The sequence below is a fragment of the Manis pentadactyla genome, chromosome 6 (assembly GCF_030020395.1).
Source record: "Manis pentadactyla isolate mManPen7 chromosome 6, mManPen7.hap1, whole genome shotgun sequence".
In the NCBI taxonomy this organism is placed as follows: domain Eukaryota; kingdom Metazoa; phylum Chordata; class Mammalia; order Pholidota; family Manidae; genus Manis; species Manis pentadactyla.
This window is the reverse complement of record NC_080024.1, coordinates 60,243,367-60,265,758: the sequence shown is the minus strand read 5'-3', so window position 1 is coordinate 60,265,758 and position 22,392 is coordinate 60,243,367. Positions and strand designations below refer to the sequence as shown.

General features: G+C 33.1%; 1 protein-coding gene across 1 annotated transcript in view; it reads right to left on the bottom strand.

Moving 5' to 3' along the window:
• LNPK (lunapark, ER junction formation factor) overlaps nucleotides 1-22,392 on the bottom strand; it is a 93,685-nt gene that overhangs the window by 69,662 nt on the left and 1,631 nt on the right. The window contains exons 2-4 of the mRNA XM_036879426.2: nucleotides 18,555-18,643; nucleotides 16,989-17,030; nucleotides 15,989-16,176 (exon numbers count right to left, since the gene is read on the bottom strand). Of these exons, the coding sequence (XP_036735321.1) occupies nucleotides 15,989-16,176; nucleotides 16,989-17,030; nucleotides 18,555-18,581 (257 nt within the window). The 5' untranslated portion in view covers nucleotides 18,582-18,643. The remainder of the gene's footprint in view (nucleotides 1-15,988; nucleotides 16,177-16,988; nucleotides 17,031-18,554; nucleotides 18,644-22,392) is intronic.

The following is a 22,392-nucleotide window of genomic DNA, read 5'->3' as shown; positions in this document are numbered from 1 at the left end:
GAGACCATTGCTTTCATCATTCAAAAAGTGGACTATGAACCTCCCAGAAGAATAAGAACAAATTACAGAATCCCTTCTTACTAAGTAAGCATCAACTCCAAACATGTCTATTCCCATGTATTGAGGGAAAAGCATGTTTTACAAATCCAGACCATTATACAAATGTAAGTTGTATAACTCTTTCCCTATTATATAACATTGGAGGGATCTTCTCTATTAAGTAGAATAAACTATTTGGAGAAAAAAAACTTTTTTACCTTCAAATAAATATTTGATAAGTGAACTTAGCTAAACATCCCCTTCCAAAGATTTTATAAGGATAATTCTTTAGGCCTTGTATTTGTAAGACATCAAAGATATTAAAATAATTAAAAGAAAATCAAAGAATTAATCCTAAACACAAGCTTACCAAGATCATCGCTTAAATTCAATGTTAGTATAACAAAAAACCTCTTTCTGCAGAGAACATGGCAAAATAAGTATATAAACATTCAGTTTTTAAAAGAAAACATTGTATCTGTACATATAATACAAATTCAGATAATAAGTATGAAAACACAATAAATCCTGGATCTTAAGGAAAATTCTAGATATCTTGTAACACAGAAAGACATGCCTCCTTATTCACACAAATCTCCTACAAATAACTGGACCAAAGTAAACATATCACATAGAGATTTATATATTTTAAGTTTTAAAAACCTAAAGTAAAACACAAAATTATGTTTCAAAACTTAAGCCATCTTTCATTGCAATATATGTAAGTGAGCTAAACAAGCAAAAGAAAAAGACTTTCAGACTGGATCATAAAACAAAACCCATACACACACACACACACACACATACACACACAAAACATATAATATAAACTGAAATCTAAAACTAAGTGTTGTTGAAGGTTGAAAATAAAACAATGGACATATGGATACTAGACAAATACAAACAAAACAAGAGTTGTGATCTTAATATCCTACAAGTTTGAATTCAAGACCCCCCAGGAAAAGTTTTAAACTAGAAAAAGCATGTAGTTTTATATTGTTAAAAAAAGATGTAATTCCTTTTCCAAGAAAAGGTGCTGGAGCACTTGGGAATTCACAGGCAAAAAAAAAAAAAAAAAAGAATCCAAATGTGAATGTCACACCTTACATAAAAACTAACTCAAAATGGATTATGAATTTAAATTTTAAATGTTAGAGGGAAAAAAAAAAACAAGGAAGAAAATCTATAGGATATATAGTTATGGAATGGTTCCCGACAAAAAAGTACTACCCACAAAAGGAAAAATTAGTAAATTTTGCTCTGCAAAAGACCCTATTAAGAAGATGAAAAGACAAATTACAAATTGGGAAAAAAATATCTGCAAACCATAGATCCAACAATGAACCTGTTATCTATAATATATAAAGAAATCTCAAAACTCAACAGCAGAAAGACTAATCCAATAAGAAAATTAAACAAAAGACATGAAAAGACATTTCACTGAAAAGGAGATACAGATGGTAAATAAGCACATGAAAAGATGTTCAACATCATTAGCCATTAGGAAAATGTAAACTAAAATCACAATGAGATATCACTACACACCTATCAGAATTATCAAAATAGAAAACAGTGATAATACAAATGCTGGCAAGGATGCAGAGGAACTACATCATTTACACATAACCAGCAGAAATGTAAAATTCTACATCTACCCTGAAAAAATGTTTGGCAGTTTCTTATAAAACTGAACATGTACTTACCATATGAATATGACCCAGAAATTGTACTCTTGGGTATATTCCCCAGAGAAATGGAAACATGTTCAGACAAAAACTTGTACACAAATGTTCATAACAGCCTTATTTGTAAAAGCCAAAAAATGGAAATTATCCAAACGTCCTTCAACAGTTGTAAGGTTAAACAAACTGTGTTACCTTAAACCATGGACTACCACTCAGCAATAAAGGAACTACTAATGCAGTTAACATCTTGAATGGATCTCAAGAATATGTTGAATGAAAAAAGTCAATTTCAAAAGGCTACATGCTATGTGATCCCATTTTTTAACAAATTATACAGAGAGATGGAAAACAGATTAGTGGAAGGCAGGGTTAGAAATGGAGTAGTTGCAGGAGGGCTGGTATGACTACAAGGGGTTAGTGAAAAGAAGCCCTGTGGTTTTAGAACAGTTCTGGATCTGAATTGTGGGGTTGTGACATAAAGCTAAACATTGATAAAATGATAAATTCAGATAATAAGTATGAATATAAAACATACACAAATGAGTGCACATAAAACTCGTAAAATCTGAATAGGTTGTGTAAATTAAACAAATGTAAATTTCCTGTTGTAATATTTTACTACAGTCATGCAAGTTGAGAAAAGCTCGCTAAAGAGTACATGGGACCTGGTAAACACCTTGGATTTTGGGGTGTTTTTTTTTGAAATTTTGTGTAAAGCTAAAATTTCAAAAAGTTTCTTCTTAAAGAATGTGTTTACAATGAAGATACAACAATTAGGAATATCTACTCATCAAAAAGTAAAACATCAACATTCATAAAGCAAATTAAAGGAAATACAGAGAGAAGTAGAAATATATTGTTATTAGGATATCAAAGACATATATGACACAATAAGGAAGTTCTCACTGAAATATTAAACACTGTTTATCTTAAAAGAAAAAAATACATGTTCAAGTATTCATGGAACACAATTTTACCAAACAAAATGACAAAAAAGTCTCAATGAATTCAAAGAAGTAGAAATATTAAACATTCTCTGAAAGCAACACAATAAAATCAGAAGTGATAACTAAGCCAAAAATCAAACACACATTTGCCACATGGAAATAACTGAAAAACTGAAAAAAAAAAAAATCATCATCTAGAAAATAACCAAAGTATATTACTACATACTAATACCTATCAGATAAAACTAGAACAATGGTCAGAAATATCATGACCTGAATACATGTACAGTATATTGTGTTAATAAGTAGGAATGAAAATAAATGTTTTAAGCATACAATTTAAGCTACAAGAATAAAATAAGCCTAAGGAAGAGAAAAAGAGAGTAAGAAATATTTTTTTTTTAGTTGATTCCTTGGGAGAAAAAAAGGCATATGGCAAACAGCTAATAAAAACAAAAAAGAATATAGAAATAAATAAAACAAGATACAAAGAAACAATAATCATAGATACAAAGAAAATTTTTAAAAAATCAATGAGAGACAATGATGACTACTGTTACAACACCATGAAAATACATTTTGAAACTGGAGAATGGGATATATATATATATATATATATATATATATATATATATATATATATATATTATTTTTAACAAAACTAACCTTGGGAGTGAGAGAAAATTTAAGATTAACTACTATTGAATTTTAAAAGTTAAGAGCTACCCTCTATAAAAAGCATCCAAGCCCAAAAGAATTCAAACAAAATACTACCAAAGCTATAAAGGACAGATAGAGGCAGTACTATTTAAAATAAAATTTTTTTTAAAAGCATTAAAAAATAAAGAAAATAAAGAGAATTAAAAAATAAGGAAAAGCTGCCACATGTTTTTATAAAACGATTACAACCAAGAAAGTAGAAATATTTCTGTAATTCGAGGTTTTAATATTGGAATTTGTATTTGATATTTAATATAAGCCATCATACCAAGATATGTAAGATAAAAAATAATTTGGCTACCTCTACAGATAATGAAACAGCATTTAACAAAACTCAACAATCTTTCTTGATTTAAAAGAAAACCAATAAAATATGAACAGCTGGAAATTTACTTAATATGATAAAATGTGTCTCAATCCTAAAGTCAGAATAATGCTAAAGAGGAAAATACTTAGAAGCATTCCCAAAGAACAACTCAAGGATGTCCACTATTTTTCTCATAACTTAACATCGCCCTTAAAGTATTGTCCAAAACAGTTAGCCAAGAAAAAAAAAATTAGACAAAAATTCTAAAAGGTGATGGCAAAATTGATATTTACAAATGATATGATTGCATACTTGGAAACTCTCAAAGAATCCACTGGAAATCTTATTGGAAACAGTTAAGACAATGATTGCAGTTGAATACAAAATTAGTAGAGAAAATCAGTATGTTCATAAATATAATCAGTTCTAATAGGACACACTAAAAACCTTTTCTTAACACATTCATCAAATCATTTCAGCTATCTTTTCTGAATGACACTGATGCTATTTGAAAGAGTATAGCATGAATTTCCCTTAAACATAATTTAGGAACTTGCACTATAAAATTATAAAGGTAAAGCGGAGGGGGAATAAGAAGTGAGGCAGAAACTTCCTCCCAAAATCACATAAAACATAAAAATACAGCAAATACAACTAATCCAGAAAAAGCGACCTGAAGAATGCAAAACAGACTGCCTACATCTGGGGAGAAAGAGAAGACCTCACAGAAAAGGGCAAATTAGCAATGCTGTGATAATGCTGCGATCCGGCCGGACTCAAGCCCTCCTCCCACCCCAGCCCAAAAGCGGGAGGAAGAGAATTGGAGCAGGGAGGGAACAGATGCCCAGGACTGCTGAATACCCAGCCCTGGAGATATGCTCTGGGTGCACAAACCCACAGTACAGGCTGCTCTGGAGATTAGTGGAGTGGAAAGCAAAGACAGGCAGAATACTTGGAGATTGACATACCAGCTGCCTGTGGAAAACAGGTATGTAAAAATTGTGCCCCTGTGACAAAAGAAAAGTGGGCGGTTTCAAAGAGTTCCCAGTATCAAGAGGGGTGCTAAAGGTACAAAAATTACACAGCGCTCACTGCCCAGGAGAAAGGGTAGGTGGACAAAATCACCCCAGCATGCTCTGCCGAACAGGTTGCGAACTCTCAGGAGATTCAGAGTGCTCCATCCCCCTGGCTAGCAACGCAGCCCCAGGTTCCCCACTGTTGAACACAAACTGCCACTCCTTCCTCTCGGCAGGCACCAGTACCACTCACCTGCTGCCCCTTGCCATCCTGCCAGGCCAGCTGGAGCGTTGACCCCACCTATGGCAGCTATCGGGGTGTAGCAAGGAGGCTCCTCCCTGCACACTCCAGCCAATGGATCTGGCAGTGGAGGCAGGGGTTACAGCCAGGAAGGCAGAAAACCCTCCCAGTTGAGCTCTGCCCTGCCAGCAGGCACTTGTTCCTGCTGCCTGCGACCCCATCCACTGCTGCAGGTGCTTGGCAGCTCCAGAGAGTAGACCTTCTGGGCACTAGAAGACACCGCCAACACAAAGTTATTATTCCATAGGGACACTAAAAAGAAAAATGAAATGGCAAAGGAATTTGGTCCAAACAAAACTACAGGGGAAAAAAAAGCCAGAAAGAGGGCTCAGAGAAACTGAAATCACCAATCTTCTTGATAAAGATTTCAAAATAAAAGTCATAAACATGCTCACAGAGCTACAGAAAAATATTCAAAATCTCAGGGAAGACTTCAACAAAGAAATAGAAACTTTGAAAAATACAGTATCTGAAATGAAACATACAATGGAGAGATTTCAAAGTAGTTTAGATGAGGTAGAGGAGACAGTAAATGAAATATAAATTAGAGAACAGGAAAACAAAGAAGCTGAAGCAGAGAGAAAAAAGGATCTCTAGGAATGAAAGAATAGTAAGAGAACTGTGTGACAAATCCAAACAGAACAATATTTTCATTATAGGGGTACCAGAAGAGGAAAAGAGAGAAAAAAGGATAGAAAGGGTATTTAAGGAAATAATTGCTGAAAAAAAATCCCCAGTCTGGGAAAGTAAATTGTCTCTCAGGCCATGGAAATGCACAGATCTCCCAACACCAAGGGACCCTAGAAAGACAACACCAAGATATATAATAATTAAAATGGCAAAGATCAAGGACAAGGAGAGAGTACTGAAAGCAGCCAGAGAGAGAAAAAAGATCACTCATAAAGGAAAGCACATCAGACTATCAGCACACTTCTCAGCAGAAACCTTACAAGCCAGAAGGAACTGGCATGAGATATTTAATGCAATGAAACTAAAGGGCCTCCAACCAAGAATACTCTTATTTGGCAAGATAAGAATGTTTTAAATGAAAACATTTAAAAATTTGAAGCAGAGATTAAATACTTTCCAGATAAAAATTGAGGGAATTCACCACCTAGAGACTGTCTCTACAGTGTATCTTAAAGGGACTGCTATAGATGGAAGCACTCTAAAGGCTAAATAGCTGTCACTAGAGAAAATAAAATGACAGTAAAGGAAGTACACCCATTACTAAACAAATGCAAAATTAAATCAACTACTTACAAAGCCAGTCAAGGGATACACAAAGAGTACAGAATATGACACCTAAATTAGTAAGAGTGGAGAAAGAAGGAGAGAAAAAAAAGGACCTTGAGATTGTGTTTGAAATAGCATAATGAGTTAAGACAGGCTGTTAGATAGTAAGGAAACTACCCTTGAACCTTTAGTAAGCACAAATCTAAAATCCACAATGTCAATAAGTACATATTTATCGATAGTGACCCTAAATGTAAATTGAGTTGAATGCACCAATCAAAAGACAGAGAGCTACAGAATGGATAAAAAAACAAGACCCATCTATATGCTACCTACAAGAGACTCACTTCAAACCCAAAGACATACACAGACTAAAAGTGAAGGAGGGATGGAAGATATTTCATGCAAATAATAGGGAGAAAAAGCAGGAGTAGCAGAACTTGTATCAGACAAAACAGATTTCAAAACAAAGAAGGACATTGCATAATGATAATGGGGTCAGTCCAACAAGAAGATATAACAATTATAAATATCTATGCACCCAACACAGGAGCACCTACATATGTGAAACAAATACGAACAGAATTAAAGGAGGAAACAGAATGCAATGCATTTATTTGAGGAGACTTCAACACACCACTCACTCCAAAGGACAGATCAAACAGACAGAAAATAAGTAAGGAGACAGAGGCACTGAACAACATATTAGAACAGATGGACCTAACAGACATCTACAGAACACTCCACCCAAAAACAGTAGGATACACATTCTTCTCAAGTGTACACAGAATGTTGTCCAGAATAGATCACATACTAGGCCACAAAAAGAGTCTCAGTAAACTCAAAAAGAGTGAAATTGTACCAACCAGATTCTCAGACCACAAAGGTATGAAACTAGAAATTACACAAAGGAAACAAAAAAGCTCACAAACACATGGAGGCTTAACAACATGCTCCTATATAATCAACAGATCAACAACCAAAATAAAACAGAGATCAAGCAATATATAGAGACAAATGAAACAACAACTCAAGAGCCCAAAAGCTCTGGATGAAGCTAAGGCTGTTTTAAGAGGAAAGAATATACGAATAACAGGCTTACCTCAAGAAAGAAGAACAATCCCAAATGAACAGTTTAAACACACAGTTAATGAAACTAGAAAAAGAACAACAAATGAGGCCCAAAGTCAGTAGAAGGAGGGACACAATGAAGATCAAAGAAGAAATAAATAAAATTGAGAAGAATAAAATAATAAAAAGAATCAATGAAACCAGGAGCTGGTTCTTTGAGAAAATAAACAGAATAGATAAACCCCTAGCCAGACTCATCAAGAAAAAAAGAGAATGTACACACATAAACAGAATAAGAAATGAGAAAGGAAAAATCATTACGGACACCACAGAAATATAAAGAATTATGAGAGAATACTATGAAAATCTATATGCTAACATACAGAACAACATATAGAACATATAGAACAACAAATGAGGCCCAAAATCAGTAGAAGGAGTGACATACTAAAGATTAGAGCAGAAATAAATAAAATTGAGAATAAAACAATAGAAAGAATCAATGAAAGCAGGAGCTGGTTTTTTGAGAAAATAAAATAAACCCCTAGCAAGACTTATCAAGAAAAAAAGAGTGTCTATACATATAAACTGAATCAGAAATGAGAAAGGAAAAATCACTATGGACACCAAAGAAACACAAAGAATTATGAGAGACTACTATGAAAAATTGTATGGTAACATGATAACCTAGAAGAAATGGACAACTTTCTAGAAAAATACAACCTTCCAAGACTGACCCAGGAAGAAACAGAAAATCTGAACAGACCAATTACCAGCAATGAAATCCACCTGGTAATCAAATAACTACCTAAAAACAAAACTCCTGACCCAGATGGCTTCACAGCTGAATATTATCAAACATTTAAAGAAGAGATAATATCCATCCTCCTCAAAGTTTTCCAAAAAAGTAGAACAGGAGGGAATGCTTCCAAACTCAATGAGACCAGCATCACTCAAATACTAAAACCAGACAAAGACACCACAGAAAAAACAAATTATAGACCAATATCCCTGATGAACATAGATGCAAAAATACTCAACACAGTATTAGAAAACTGAATTAAAAAACACATCAAAAAGATCATCCATCATGACCAAGTGGGATTTATTCTAGGGATCCAAGGATGGTACAATATTCAAAAACCCATCAACTTCATACACCATATAAACAAAAAGGACAAAACTCACATGATCATGTCAATAGATGCTGAAAAGGAATTTGACAAAATTCAACATCCATTCATGATAAAAACTCAACAAAATGGTTATAGAGGGTAACTCAACATATATGGCCATATATGACATACCCACAGCAACATCATACTTAAAAGCAAAAAGCTGAAAGCTTTTCCTCTACAATTGGGAACAAGAAAAGGATGCCCACTCTCACCATTTTTATTCAACATAGTACAGGAGGTCCTAGCTACAGCAATCAGACAACACAAAGAAATAAAAGACATCCAGATTGGTAAGGAAGAAGTTAACTGTCACTGTTTGCAGATGACATATTATATATAGAAAACCCTAAATATTCCACCAAAAATCTATGAAAACTAATAAATGAATTTAGCAAAGTTTCAGGATACAAAAGTACTACACAGAAATCTGTTGCATTCCTATATACTAACAATGAATTAGCAGAAAGAAAAATCAGGAAAACAACTCCATTCACAACTGCATTAAAAAGAATAAAACACCTAGGAATAAACGCAACCCAGGAGGTGAAAGACCTATACCCTGAAACTACAAGATACTAATAAGAGAAATTAAAGACAGCACCAATAAATGTTAATACATCCTGTGCTCATGGATAGGAAGAATTAATACTATCAAAATGGCCATCCTGCCTAAAGCAATCTACAGATTCAATGCAATATCTGTCAAAATACCAACAGCATTTAGAACTAGAACAAATAGTTCTGAAATTCCTATGAAACAACAAAAGACCCCAAATAGCCAAAGCAATTATGAGAAGGAAGAACAAAGCTGGGAGAATTACACTCCCTAACTCCAAACTCTACTACAAAGCCACAGTAATCAAAACAATTTGGTGCTGGCACAGTAGCATACCCACAGATCAATGAAACGGAATAAAGAGCCCAGATACAAACCCACACCTATATGGTCAATTAAGGAGCCATGGATATACAACTGGGGAAAAACAGCCTCTTCAACAAATGCTGTTGGCAAAACTGGACAGCTACATATAAGAGAAAAAAATTGGATTATTGTCTAACTCCACACCCAAAAGTAAACTCGAAATGGATCAAAGACCTGAATCTAAGTTATGAAATCATAAAACTCTTGGAAGAAAACATAGGCAAAAATCTCTTGAATATAAATATGATCAACTTTTTCCTGAACACATCTCCTCGGGCAAGGGAAACAAAAGCAAAAATGAACAAATGGGACTACATTAAACTAAAAATCTTCTGTACAGCAAAGGACACCATCAGCAGAACAAAAAGGCATCCTACAGTATGGAAGAATATATTCACAAACAATTTATCTGATAAGGGTTTAACATTCAAAATATATAAAGAACTCACATACCTCAACACCCAAAAAACAAATAACCCAATTAAAAAATGGGCAGAGGATCTGAAAAGACACTTCTCCAAAGAAGAAATTCAGATGACCAACGGGCACGTGAAAAGATGCTCCACGTCGCTAATTATCAGGGAAATGCAAATTAAAACCACAATGAGATATCACCTCACACCAGTTAGGACAGCCAACATCCAACAGATAAGAAACAATAAATGCTGAGGAGAATGTGGAGAAAGGAGAACCCTCCTACACTGCTGGTGGGAATATAAATTAGTTCAACCATTGTGGAAAGCAATATGGAGATTCTTCAAAAAACTAAAAATAGAAATACCATTTGACCCAGGAATTCCGCTCCTAGGAATTTACCTAAAGAAAACAAAGTCACAGATTCAAAAAGACATAGGTAATCCTATGTTTATCACAGTACTGTTTACAATAGCCAAGAATATGGAAGCAACCTAAGTGTCCATCAAGCCAGGTGGAGAAAGACAAGTACCAAATGACTTCCCTCATTTGTGGATTATAACAACAAAGCAAAACTGAAGGAATAAAACAGCAGCAGACTCACAGACTCCAAGGTCTGTGGGTGCTGGGAAGAGAGCGAGAAGGAGATTAAAGGGATTAAAGGGAATGCACTATAATTAGCCATCACAATATAGGTAAGTCACAAGGAAGGTAGTAAAGGCAGTACAGCACAGAGAAGACAAGTAATGAGTCTATTAGCATCTTACTACACTGATGGACAGTGACTGCAATGGGAGGTGGGGAGGTGAGGACTTGATAATATGCGTGAACATTGAAACCACAATGCTGTTCATGTGAAACTTTGTAAGATTGTATATCAATGAAACTTTAATTTTAAAAAATGTATAAAGGTGTATTAATAGGAAATACTTGGAGCCTGAATATAAAAGAACCACACTTTAAATACAGTGAACATTTTTAGTCCTTAATATTCAGTGATTTACTGTACCAAGGTAAAAATGCTAAAAGTTAAAATATAGAATACCTAAAAATTAACAAATATAATCAAACCTTCCTCATACTTTACACTAAAGGATTAACATTCCATAAACCCATGATGGTTTTCCACCAACCTTCATATGTGAAGCACTTTTTACTTTTCATCCTTTCTGCCAAACTTATTCTCCTTCCAACCACATAAATCCTATCCAATTTATTGAAATGTTTACAGATGAGATTAGTAATATACCAAGTTAAAAATAAAAAGACATATGGGTCTCAATATTTATAACTATGTAGACTATTTTGTCCATTTATTTAACCATCAAAGGCTTGAGCAAGAATTACCTTCACATTCAGACAAATAGCAAGGATTTGTTTTGGTATAAGGAATAAGGCAGAAATCAAGCTTTACTTTATTTTATCATCTTTTGAGTTTTAATAATAGTTTATCTATTTAGTACAAACTTTTCTGCTTTGTCAAATGCGTTTGACTCACAAGCTTTGGGACTTAACCCTATAAGATAACCAGTCAACAGTTGTAATTATGAGTTAACTTAAGAGAGTGAAAAACAAGATCTGACTGCATTGCTACATGTCCACGCACACTTATCAATGCTGTTTCTCCCAAGTCTAACTTTGGGATGGAAGGGGGCCATTTCTGCCTAATTTCTTTTCTTTTAATTTTTTTTTTATCTTTTTTTTTATATATATAATTCAACACAATTTTCCCCCAATGATTTGAAGTGTTATCTTTATCATATATTAAAAAAAAATACATAAAAACCCTTTTGGGATTTATTTCTGGATTCTTATATCCCTTTCTTTGGTCTGTTTCTCTCTTTAAAGACTATATCCAGCTTTAAATTAATGAAGTTTTATTATGCATTTGATGGCTTATAGACCTCTTCTTCTCCTCCCTCTCCTTTTTTAGAATTTTCAAAATTATTCTTATGCGCTTATTTTTCCATTAAAATTACAGAGTAAGTGTGCCAAGATTTTTAAAGTATTGTTGGTATTTTTATTGTGAGCACACATTTTTAGATGAATTTAGGGTGAACTGTTCTCATTACAATCTGAGTTATCCCATTCAAGGATAGGATTTGTCTCTGAATTATGTCTCAGTTCAATAGTTCTTTAAGTGCAAAAATCTGCCAAGTGAATATCTACCAATATTTAAATATCTAACAATATTGGAAAAGAGATGCTTGCAAAATGCTACCAAAACTAAAAGTATGCTCCCTGAGTATCAAGAGATGTTCACAGATACCTTCTCCTTTGAAAGCCACTATAGTTGATGAGAAATACTTTATATTCTTAGCAGTACCATGAAACAAATGTTTAACTTTCCTCTAAAGTTACAAATTATGTTTATCAACCTAGCTGGATTGAGGAAATAGCTATTATGAGTTATTTGGAAGGAGGGGGAGGGATAGGCATAAAAATGTTTAAGATCAAAGCCCTATCCGCAAACGGCTTTCAATTTAAGCAGAAAGACAAGAAAACATAAGAAACAAGGACACCTTTCTCAATTCCTTTGCTTAAATTTTTCCCCCACAACCCCATTAAGAGGCAAACACAGACACGCAGGGAAAATATGGCGAAATCCTCTTGGAAGTGCTATATTTTATGCTAACAGTTTCTGAAATAATCTTTAGATTATTTAGATCATCCCATTCTAGAGACTGGAACTTCTATAAAGTTATAATCTGTCAGAATAAGATATCCAGGAGTAGAAGTCTATAAGATTGCTTGTAGAGTTAGTTAAGGATAGAGATAAAGCTTAATGGTTGTTCACTCTTAGAAAATGAACCTACTCCCAAGGCAATGCATAATGCCACCCAAACCTTCCCTCACTATGGAGCACAGCCTTAATGACTCCTATGAAATATGTTTAGCATTTAAATTATAATTTCAATTTCAGAGGGATATAAATATATTATTGAATCTGAAAGGCAGAAAAACAATAGGTTGGAATCACTCCAAGTTCCTCTGTATTACATCCTGAAAAGAAGACAAATAAAATCTCAAAGCATCCTATATAGAGTATTGATATTCTACCATAAAAGATTTTGGAATAGTTATGATTATGAAATAGTTATACAAGTTTTTGGAATAGTTATGATTATGCAATATATGCTCAGTCCTCAATCCATAAAACCTCTCTGTCCAGTAAAGGCATTGGGGAAACTTGGAATGCAGTGATAAGCAGTCATTTTTTGCAGTTATTACATAGATTTTTAAGCTTTATAATCAATGTAGACAGTGATCAGTACAAAGCAATACATTATAATGCTCTTTCTGCCTCTATTTCTTTACATAAACTGTTTCCAAAAGAAAAAAGTCCAGGGATAAGCCTAGGCAATAGATCACATTACACACAAAAGAAAATGTCCTGTGGTAAGTCTTCCTTCTATATACAGCACTCACTTTCACATTGTGTATTTTATTTCATGCTTTTTTGATTGTCATCAATCTGAAGGACAATTCTATTCTTTGTTGGATAACTGGTCTACTCTTCCAAAAGCGAAGAGCTCACTGAAATACAAGCTGCAGCAGTTGAGAACCAGGTCACAAATGTGAATGAGACAAAGTGAGAAATGGTTCTGTAGCTTAACAAGCCAAGAAAAACTAGATGCAGGTGACGCAAAACAGGCAGGAAGATACAGGAAGGATAATAAAGTTTCCTTCTGAAAACAGTAGATCAAACTGAATTTAAAAATATACCTAACACTAAACACTAAACAAATAAAAAATGTTTACTATAGTAGTCCCAAAGAAAAAGATCCCACCCCTGCCAAATGTCAAACCAAAAAACCTAAATATCACCCTGATTCCTTCTTTCCCTTTACCTCCCATTCCCTCCCTTCAAGTTGTCTGTTTTACATTCAAAATATCTCCAAGTTATCTATTCATCTCCACCACTAAATTGAGAAGTCCAATCCATCTTCATCTTTAAATTTCTACAACAGCCTGCTAGCTGAGCTATTTATACACTGTCCTCTTATTCAGTCTCCACAAGGCAGCACAAGTGATCCTCTTAACTTAAATCTCATGCCATTCTTTGACTAAAACCTTTACAAGCTTACCATTTCACCCAAAATGAAATTCAAATTCCTCACCATGACCCTCCACTATCTACATCCTGCCTGATTCTGCGAGCTCACCTTGTTATCACTCTTTCCAACCATCACACACTCCACATATACCTACCTTCTTGACCCTAGAATAAATCATGCTCTCAACTACTTTAGCCTTTGCATTTTCTGTCCCCTCTTCTTAGTTGATCTTCCCTCAACTCTTGGACTTCTGTTTTGGTTTTTAGGATTTGAAGAACACATTGATTAAAAAACTCAAAACAATACCAAAAAGTATATGGAAAGAAATAACTACTTAAAATCATACCACATAGAATTACCATTAATATTTAGAGGATAATCCTTTCCTACATCTCTCTATGGATATATATGCTATTTTATAGCATATATGTAAACACTTTCCATAAATTCCAAGTCTTTCCATGCTAGTTCTTTTTCATAATTTAGCTATCAACTCAAATACCACCTCCTCAAAAAAGGTCTTCTTGGACCATCCTAAAGTAGATAATCCCTCTCTATTGCATCATCCTGTTTATTTTTTCATTGCACTTAACTCTCTCTTAACTATGTTTATTTACATGTCTCTCATTTTTTGTCTGTCCAAGCCCAACATAAGGTAAACCCCATGAGGGGCAAAGATCTTGCCATTACTTTATCAATCACTAGGGTCTAGCTCAATACACAATATACTGAAGGTATCCAATATTTACTGAATGAATAGATGATGGCTGATTAACATTTATTAACTGCCAAATCCTAAATTTATATCTCCCATTCAAACTCCTCTCCTTAGCTTCATACTGCTTAACCATCCCACTTGGCAGCTCTACCTGGGAAGAATACAGGTATTTTGGATCAGCAAACCTGTGACTCACCAAATCCTCCTCATGTTGTTCCCTGTTTAGATCCTCTGTTTATATAATCAAACAGTAATCTAGGCACTGATATGAAGGAACTTTGCAGATATGATTAAGTATTATTATTAAGTATCAGTTGATTTTTAAGATGGAGAGATTATCCTGGTGGGTCTGATATAATCAGATAAGTTCTTAAAAGCAGAGCTTTCTTCTGGCTGAGGACAGAATAGGAGGTCAGAGAAATGCAGCACAAGTTGGTGAACAACCTGATTGAGCCTAGGAGAATACTGCTCCCCCAGAGACTCCAGGTAAGACCCCAGGCCAGCTGATAACCTTGACTTAGGCCTGTGAGATCCTAAGCAGAGAACCCAGTCAGGACTTCTGACCTACACAACTATGATATAATAAATGGATATTGTTTTAGCTATTAAACTTGTGGCAACAATAGAAAATGAATACAAAGACCCTTCCCTGAACCCCACCTCCACCCCAGGCTGTGTTAGGGCCCCTATTAAATGCTCGCATAGCATCTGGCACTTCTCTTTCATAATATTCATCACACTTATTAATGTATGCAGTCAAAGATCTACAGGGATTTTTTTTTATTTCTGTGTACCTTATGCCATTATAATACAATGTCTACACAACTGGTACCCATAAACAGTACCAAAATGATTTTTGACTGAATGAACACATTTTTTATTCAATTGTCTCTCAAAATTGTCCATCACAGCACACCTCTGGTGAAATACTAAATATTAAACTGTCTCTATCAGGGTCAGTTGCTTTATAGCAGTGATCGAAAAGAGGGGAAAAGAGGCGGGATGAGTAGAATATACTCAGAATCACTGAAGCAGTTGTTCTTTTTCTTTTACTTGCCACTACCCACAATTGGAAATGCCCACTCCTTGCCTAATACCCCTAGGGGAGCAGGACCATCTCTTAGAGAACCACAAAAGATTGTGATACAGAGCCATTATTTTCAATGTCACTGGGTTATATTCCTCAGGTATGCTGGGCTGTAAGTAAAGACTTAAAACAATTGTTTTACTTTTTTAAAGAAATATTTTTTAAACTGCAAAAAAAAATGCAAATTTATTCAATCTGAGAAATTACTATTTCATACTAAAAGAGACTGAATACATTAAAAATATCTGGTCAGAAGGGGAAAAGTCAACAAAAAGAACAATTTACTTACATCAGTGGGAAAGCAAAAAATGGGAGTGTCATGGCAAGTCTCGCCGTAAGTTCATCAGGAAGATACCACAAGTATACAATTAAACATGTAAACAGATAAAGAACTGAAGAGTAGAGAATTAATCTTCCAACCCATAATTTTTGTAATCTCTGATTTTTTTCCCTAAATTCTTCCAATACTTGAATTTCCTGTTAAGAAAAAATTGTTCTATATTATTAAATCTCAAAGTTCATAAGGAAATAAAAATGTTAACAACTTTCAACATGCTAGAGAGAAAGACCTTTACATAGGAAGAACTTCACATAGAAATAACTCTTAAAATTCAATGAAATATAACAGCTTAATATTTAAAACAGAACATAATATGAAAAAGAAAACCAAAACTAAAGTTTCAAATATATGAAAATGCCTATTTTTACAAACTGCTTTTTAAATACAAAATTAAGATACTATTTTTAACTTAACAATTTGCAAAGATCAGAGGTATGAAACTGGCATCAATAAACAGTATTTAAGTCAAACAAGTAATACTTCTCCCTGTATACCCTAAAAAAATATTAACTACAAAAAGAATTAATAAAACTTGAAACAGTGATCCATACTAAGTTATTTCAACTTACTTATCACTCTCAAATTCCCAAAAATAACCATTTTTGGTAATGACAGAAAGAATAAAAAGCTGTCAAGTTTGCCAACTGATAAAAATTGTTGCAAATTATTTTATGAACTACTTTATCCTATCTGTAACATTGATTCACAACACTCAGTAGATCTAATTTCATTCTAACAGGCTCTATTACTTGATACAGACTTCATAAGTCACTGATGTTGGATTTTTTTGAGATCATGCAACATTAAAGTTCTCAGACTTATTCTATATCATCCAAAAACATATGGATCTAAATTCGTAACAGATCGAATCTCAAAAATAATATATACTAAAATAATATTTATATAACACCTAAGATGATTTAAAACACCCCAGAGCCAAAGAACATACCTTTTCTATATTTTCCAGAACTTCCACTGTCGAAGGTTTTGTCTGTTACAGAAATAAGAGACAGCATTAAAACTTGTTACTGCAAACTTAGAAACAATTTGATTTACATTATAATATTTTAATCCAAAATAAATTTTTTTCAAATGCTGTCAAGCAGAATGTATTCCTATTCATTTATAAATGAGATTTAGATTTGAATAAAAACTACAATTATAAACAGAACATAAGATTAAATAAACATTTTCCTACTTAGTACTTTCAACTCTGATAGCTCAATTTCTACCATTCTTAACCCCAATAAAATACATTTTTATAGAAAAAAACAAATTTTCTTCTAAGAAAAAGTTTCTTAGATATGACTATTCAAAAGAATTCAAGTATTAAAAAATTCAAAACTGAAGATGATCTGATTTGCTATTGCTAAAAGTTCACTTAGGACCTGGAAGTCAAAATCAATAGGCTAACTTCATTCTGAATTCCTAAGATACTTCTCTGAAGAGCAGATTTTAAAATAGCATCTAAGAATACTCCATTATAGCAGAGCTTGTTTGTCAGATATTTTTATACCACAAAGAATAAAAACCGGCCAAAATGGCTCATATAACACTTGAGAAAATATTTACCAATTATATACTCAACAATGTAAGAGGTAATGAATATCAATTCATTTTAGTTCCCACAAGAGTTGTTAACATTAGGTTGAACCATATGAAATTGCTGTTTATGTAAGTCAAAGCTGTTGGATATTGGCAATTTCATATGGTTCAGCCTAACAAGAAAGACAAAGGAAGAATAGATAAATTTGATCCTCAGACAGAATAGTAATAAGGTTTTAAAGAGGAGTGGAGGTTAATATAATGCCGATTCAAAACAAAGCAGTCCCAGAGGTAGTCCAAAAACTAGATCATGTACTAAGTATTGCTAGATTCCATTACTATGGTAAAAAGGAGTAAAAAAATAAGCATAGTAGTTGGTTCAAAACTACATTATCTCCTCTTATATTAGAAAAAAGCATTTATCAATATATTTTACATTGTCTAGCTCTAAATACTTCCTCTAAAGGCCTAATCGATAAAATCAAACTGCATTTTTAATTCTGTTAAACCTATAATTTCTCAAAGAATATTTAGTGTGACTTCAGTAAATATTTGTGAAAAGCTTTAGGCTGGAACATACAGCCTATAAAAACATGAGTATTGTACAAAAAAGTACTTAATTGTAACCATACTTCAAAACATTTCAAAGATTGAAATTTAGGCAGTATGAGAAGAAAACAAGAAAAGATAGCCATTTGTATACAAATACCTATAGAGAGAAATAAAAATAATTCATAAGTCAAAGTGAAATAATTCTATTGAACTGATACATTAAACACCTATATAGCAAGAAGAACTATTACAGTCCAAATAAAAAACTAATTCATAAGGAAGAAAAAAATTAAATAGAGTTAGGGATAATATCTTACTACTACTTAAGTCTACACTACAAAGGAGACTTTTACAAATATAGCATTACGTGACACTTTTATATTAAACTAAGAATAGGCTGTAAAGAAGAGTAGCTTACCCTCCATCGAGAAAATAATCCACCCATCTTTTATTTGTAGAAACTGGGCACAGTGATAAATATCATCAATTGTCCAAAGGAATTCACAGCTAGAAATAAAGCAAGTATTTAAAAATTTTAAGTTATACATACAGCATACCCACTATAAAATGTAACTGTTGCAATACTGCCTAAAATACTATAAAATATTAATTTCCTTGGACTCCATTACATGAAATTTTAATTCAAACAGTTTTGGGATAGAGTCTACCTTTTATGAGATCCTTTCTTCCAAGCCAGGATATATTTAAAAGTGAAAATAAAACTAGAAAGGCTTTTTAAATGGCAAGGCATTTTAGAAGTGTATATTCTTACTACTTTGCAATTTTCTATTCTTTAAAGTAAGACTCCTATGTTGTTCTTGTAAGAAAAGTTTTACTTACAACTTTCATTCTACAAGCTTAAATACAACCATTTCTACCATTCAGCTATGTCCCATCGAAACTAGTTATTTGGAATAAGGGATATTTTACAACGTTTAGAATAACATCACCTCACAAGCAATAATAGAAAGCAAATGGAATTTTGAGTAAGAAAATAAGGGTGACAAGGCTAACTGTGACCCTGAGCAAATCGCTTAATGTTTCTGAGCCTTAACTTTCATTTCTGTAAATTAGAATTAATAATGGTACCACTTTGCTCAGGATAATCTTCATTATTAACATTTTACAGATGAGAAAATTAAATGAAAAAAGGTTTAGTGATTTGCACATTGCTCAGAAGAAACATGGCCCAAAACCACTCTATCTTCAGACTTCTGGTCTGTTCACTACTTTTCAACACCCAAATAAACATTTTTCTCTGAAATTTTGTCTAAGTCCCTCAAGTTAGTTGACCTTCACGTCAGCTAGCTGTATATCCCCTTCTTCCAGTTGTTTTTCTATGACTGTCTAATGTGTTATAATTTTATGATATGTATGAAAATGTATCAGCAATATTACATTATTAATCAATTTACCAATCAATAACTATATAAACTTTTATTCTCTTAAATTGAAAGAGTAAAGTATACTTTCAAACTTACATATTTTTACCAGGTTACATATTACACCAGTAGTCTGTCAATGTATAAAACTACTTCATTTCCACACAAAAAAGTTAGGCCATAATTCTTACACATTTTTTAAACCATAAATGTAATCACTAAATAATGTCACTTTCAACTAAGTACACTCACTCTGCAACATTATTTATAGATTGGAATTAACATGAGGCATACCTACCTTGGACTTTCTCGGTTAGAGAAGTAACAAAGAGCATAATTTTTAAATACTTTCACAAAGTGATTTTTTTAGGAACAGAAATACCTATATCTATCCTGAAAACATCTAAAGTTTATAAATATAATGAATATCAAAAGCCACAGTTAAGTTGCAATCTAATTATTATTAATCATTCCATATTAATTCAGTATTCAAATTTCTAAAATGCAGTTGGAAGAAATTCAGGAATTCTAATGAATAAAAGTATATATAAATTTCTGAGTTAAGAAAACCGTATCTTAAAATCTTAAGATGCTAAAAATAATCACCAAGAAAGGTGATCGGGGAGGGTAGATGAATCTCTTAAAACTATACATCATCCATTGCTTGTGGAGCTTTTATTTGTGTACTGGGTCCTTTTATATGTCTTATCATGAGTTGACATAAAACATTTTGATTGGTTAAAATAAAAAAAAAGAAACTATACATCACCCCTCTATTTTGTAATTAATGCATGGTGTCTAGCACAATATTTTGTACACAACTGACATATACATTTTGGTTTATAACAAAGCTACATGACTCCAAGTTAAGTTTGTAGCCATCACAAATCAGATTTTTTTAGTATATGAAATTAATGATGATAACACCAGTTAAACACTTGATAAACATTTTATCTCTAGCAGGCCTTAAAACAAATGTTTTACATGAATTTTACCATCTAGATACTAACATGACTCCATTTTACAAATAAGGAAACAGACTAGGGAAGTAGTTTGCTAGGATCTCAAAGATGTTAAGTAGCAGAGCCAGACACAACATTTTAGTTTTTATTTATTATAAAGCAACCAGTTATTCCCAGTAATACAAAATCAGAAATAAACTGTTTTATATAGATTAGATTGGAAATTTACATATTGAATGTATAAAAGTACCTTTGACACTTTCAAATAGCTGGTAACAGAGCTACTGAAGTGGAAAGTGAGTTATAAACACAAGAGACAGTGTTAGTACGGTGCTTCATATAGCCTAATTCCTTTATTTGAATGCTTAAAACTGCACGGTAGAGAAGCTAAATGATTTGTCAAAATCATGTAGCTCCAGCTAGGGGCAGAACTATACTAGAAGTTTTCAAGTACTGCTTTTACTTGTTTACTGCATATCACTTTTTAGATAAGTATACGAAAGATATGCATAATATTGCAATTAATACAACTTTGACATTATTTGCTTGGAGAATTGTTGTGGTGCTAATGAAACAAACTACAGCTTCACCTTTAAGATCCTTGAAGCAGAGGATTGATTATGCTTACAATTGTCCTCTAAAATGACATTAGGGTAATAGTCATTAAATGCCATATCCATGCTTTGAGGTTCATAATCAAAGAACTCGTCAACCCTTATTGTTCCAGTAATTTTCCTATCAAATTATGGAATTTGTTAAAGAAACTGATGTACGGTAATGCACCTGTAACCATAGTACTTTCTAACAGGTAAGAAAGTATAACAAAATTAAATAGATCAACTATTTCTTTATAGCTTTAATTTCATACCTCTTCTATTTTCAAACACTTTTTCCCCCTTCCCACCCAAACATCTTAACTCCAATTCCTGTAGCCCATTAGCTACTATGAAACCATGGGCAAATAAGTTATTTAACTTCACAGTTACTCAGTATCTTCATCTGCAAAAGAGGGATAGTTAAGGACCGTCTTAAATGGTGAAAGGCAAAAATGACATTATGCACTCTAAAGTATTTACAACAGTGTCTGACAACTACTGATTTCCCAATACAAATTGCTATTCTGACTGCTGTGGTTCTTACTATTTTCTAGACCCTCTTCCAACATGTGGAAAATGCATGGGAGTCAAAAAGCTAGCATATCTTTCTGAAGCACAAATGAATTTTTTTGCCCTTGAGTGGACAGATGGCTCAATCTCAGGTGTCTTACCCCAAGAACTCTTCCATGAACATGGGTAGAGGCTCTTCCACTCTGATATCACAATGGAACCTGACATGACCTTAAGAGCTATTGTGTTTTTCCATGAATAATAATGCCCACCTTTATTATTTAAATGTTTTCTGTTAATTGCTATTCACACTCAGTTTTGGGTGTCAGAATTTAAAATTCTGGGGCATGTTATTGTTAAATTTTCAGCTCACTTCAATTAACATTAAAGTAATGGTGAAAAAAGGGTCTGGATTCAAAATATGGCTCAAGCACATATTAGTTATGTGATCTTGGATAAATTAAATTCCCTAAGTCTCAGTCTCTGCATTTATAAACTGATGAAAATACCTACACTTCATAGAAGTGTTGTATAAATGAAATTATGTATCATTTGGCACAATATCCAACAAAGAGTAAGTACATAATAAATTGTAGCCATTATTATTACTATTACCAGAAAGTATATGTAGTACAGACAATACTTCTCATATGGAACATATTTCTAAGTTCTTATAAGAACCTGTTTCATAGTTTTATAATTGGAAAACAAAATTACAGTTTGTATTTTAGCTGAAATTGTATTGCTCTCATTTCTCTAGAATAAAAATATAAAGCAAAATATTCTGTAGACTCTTCCTTAACCTT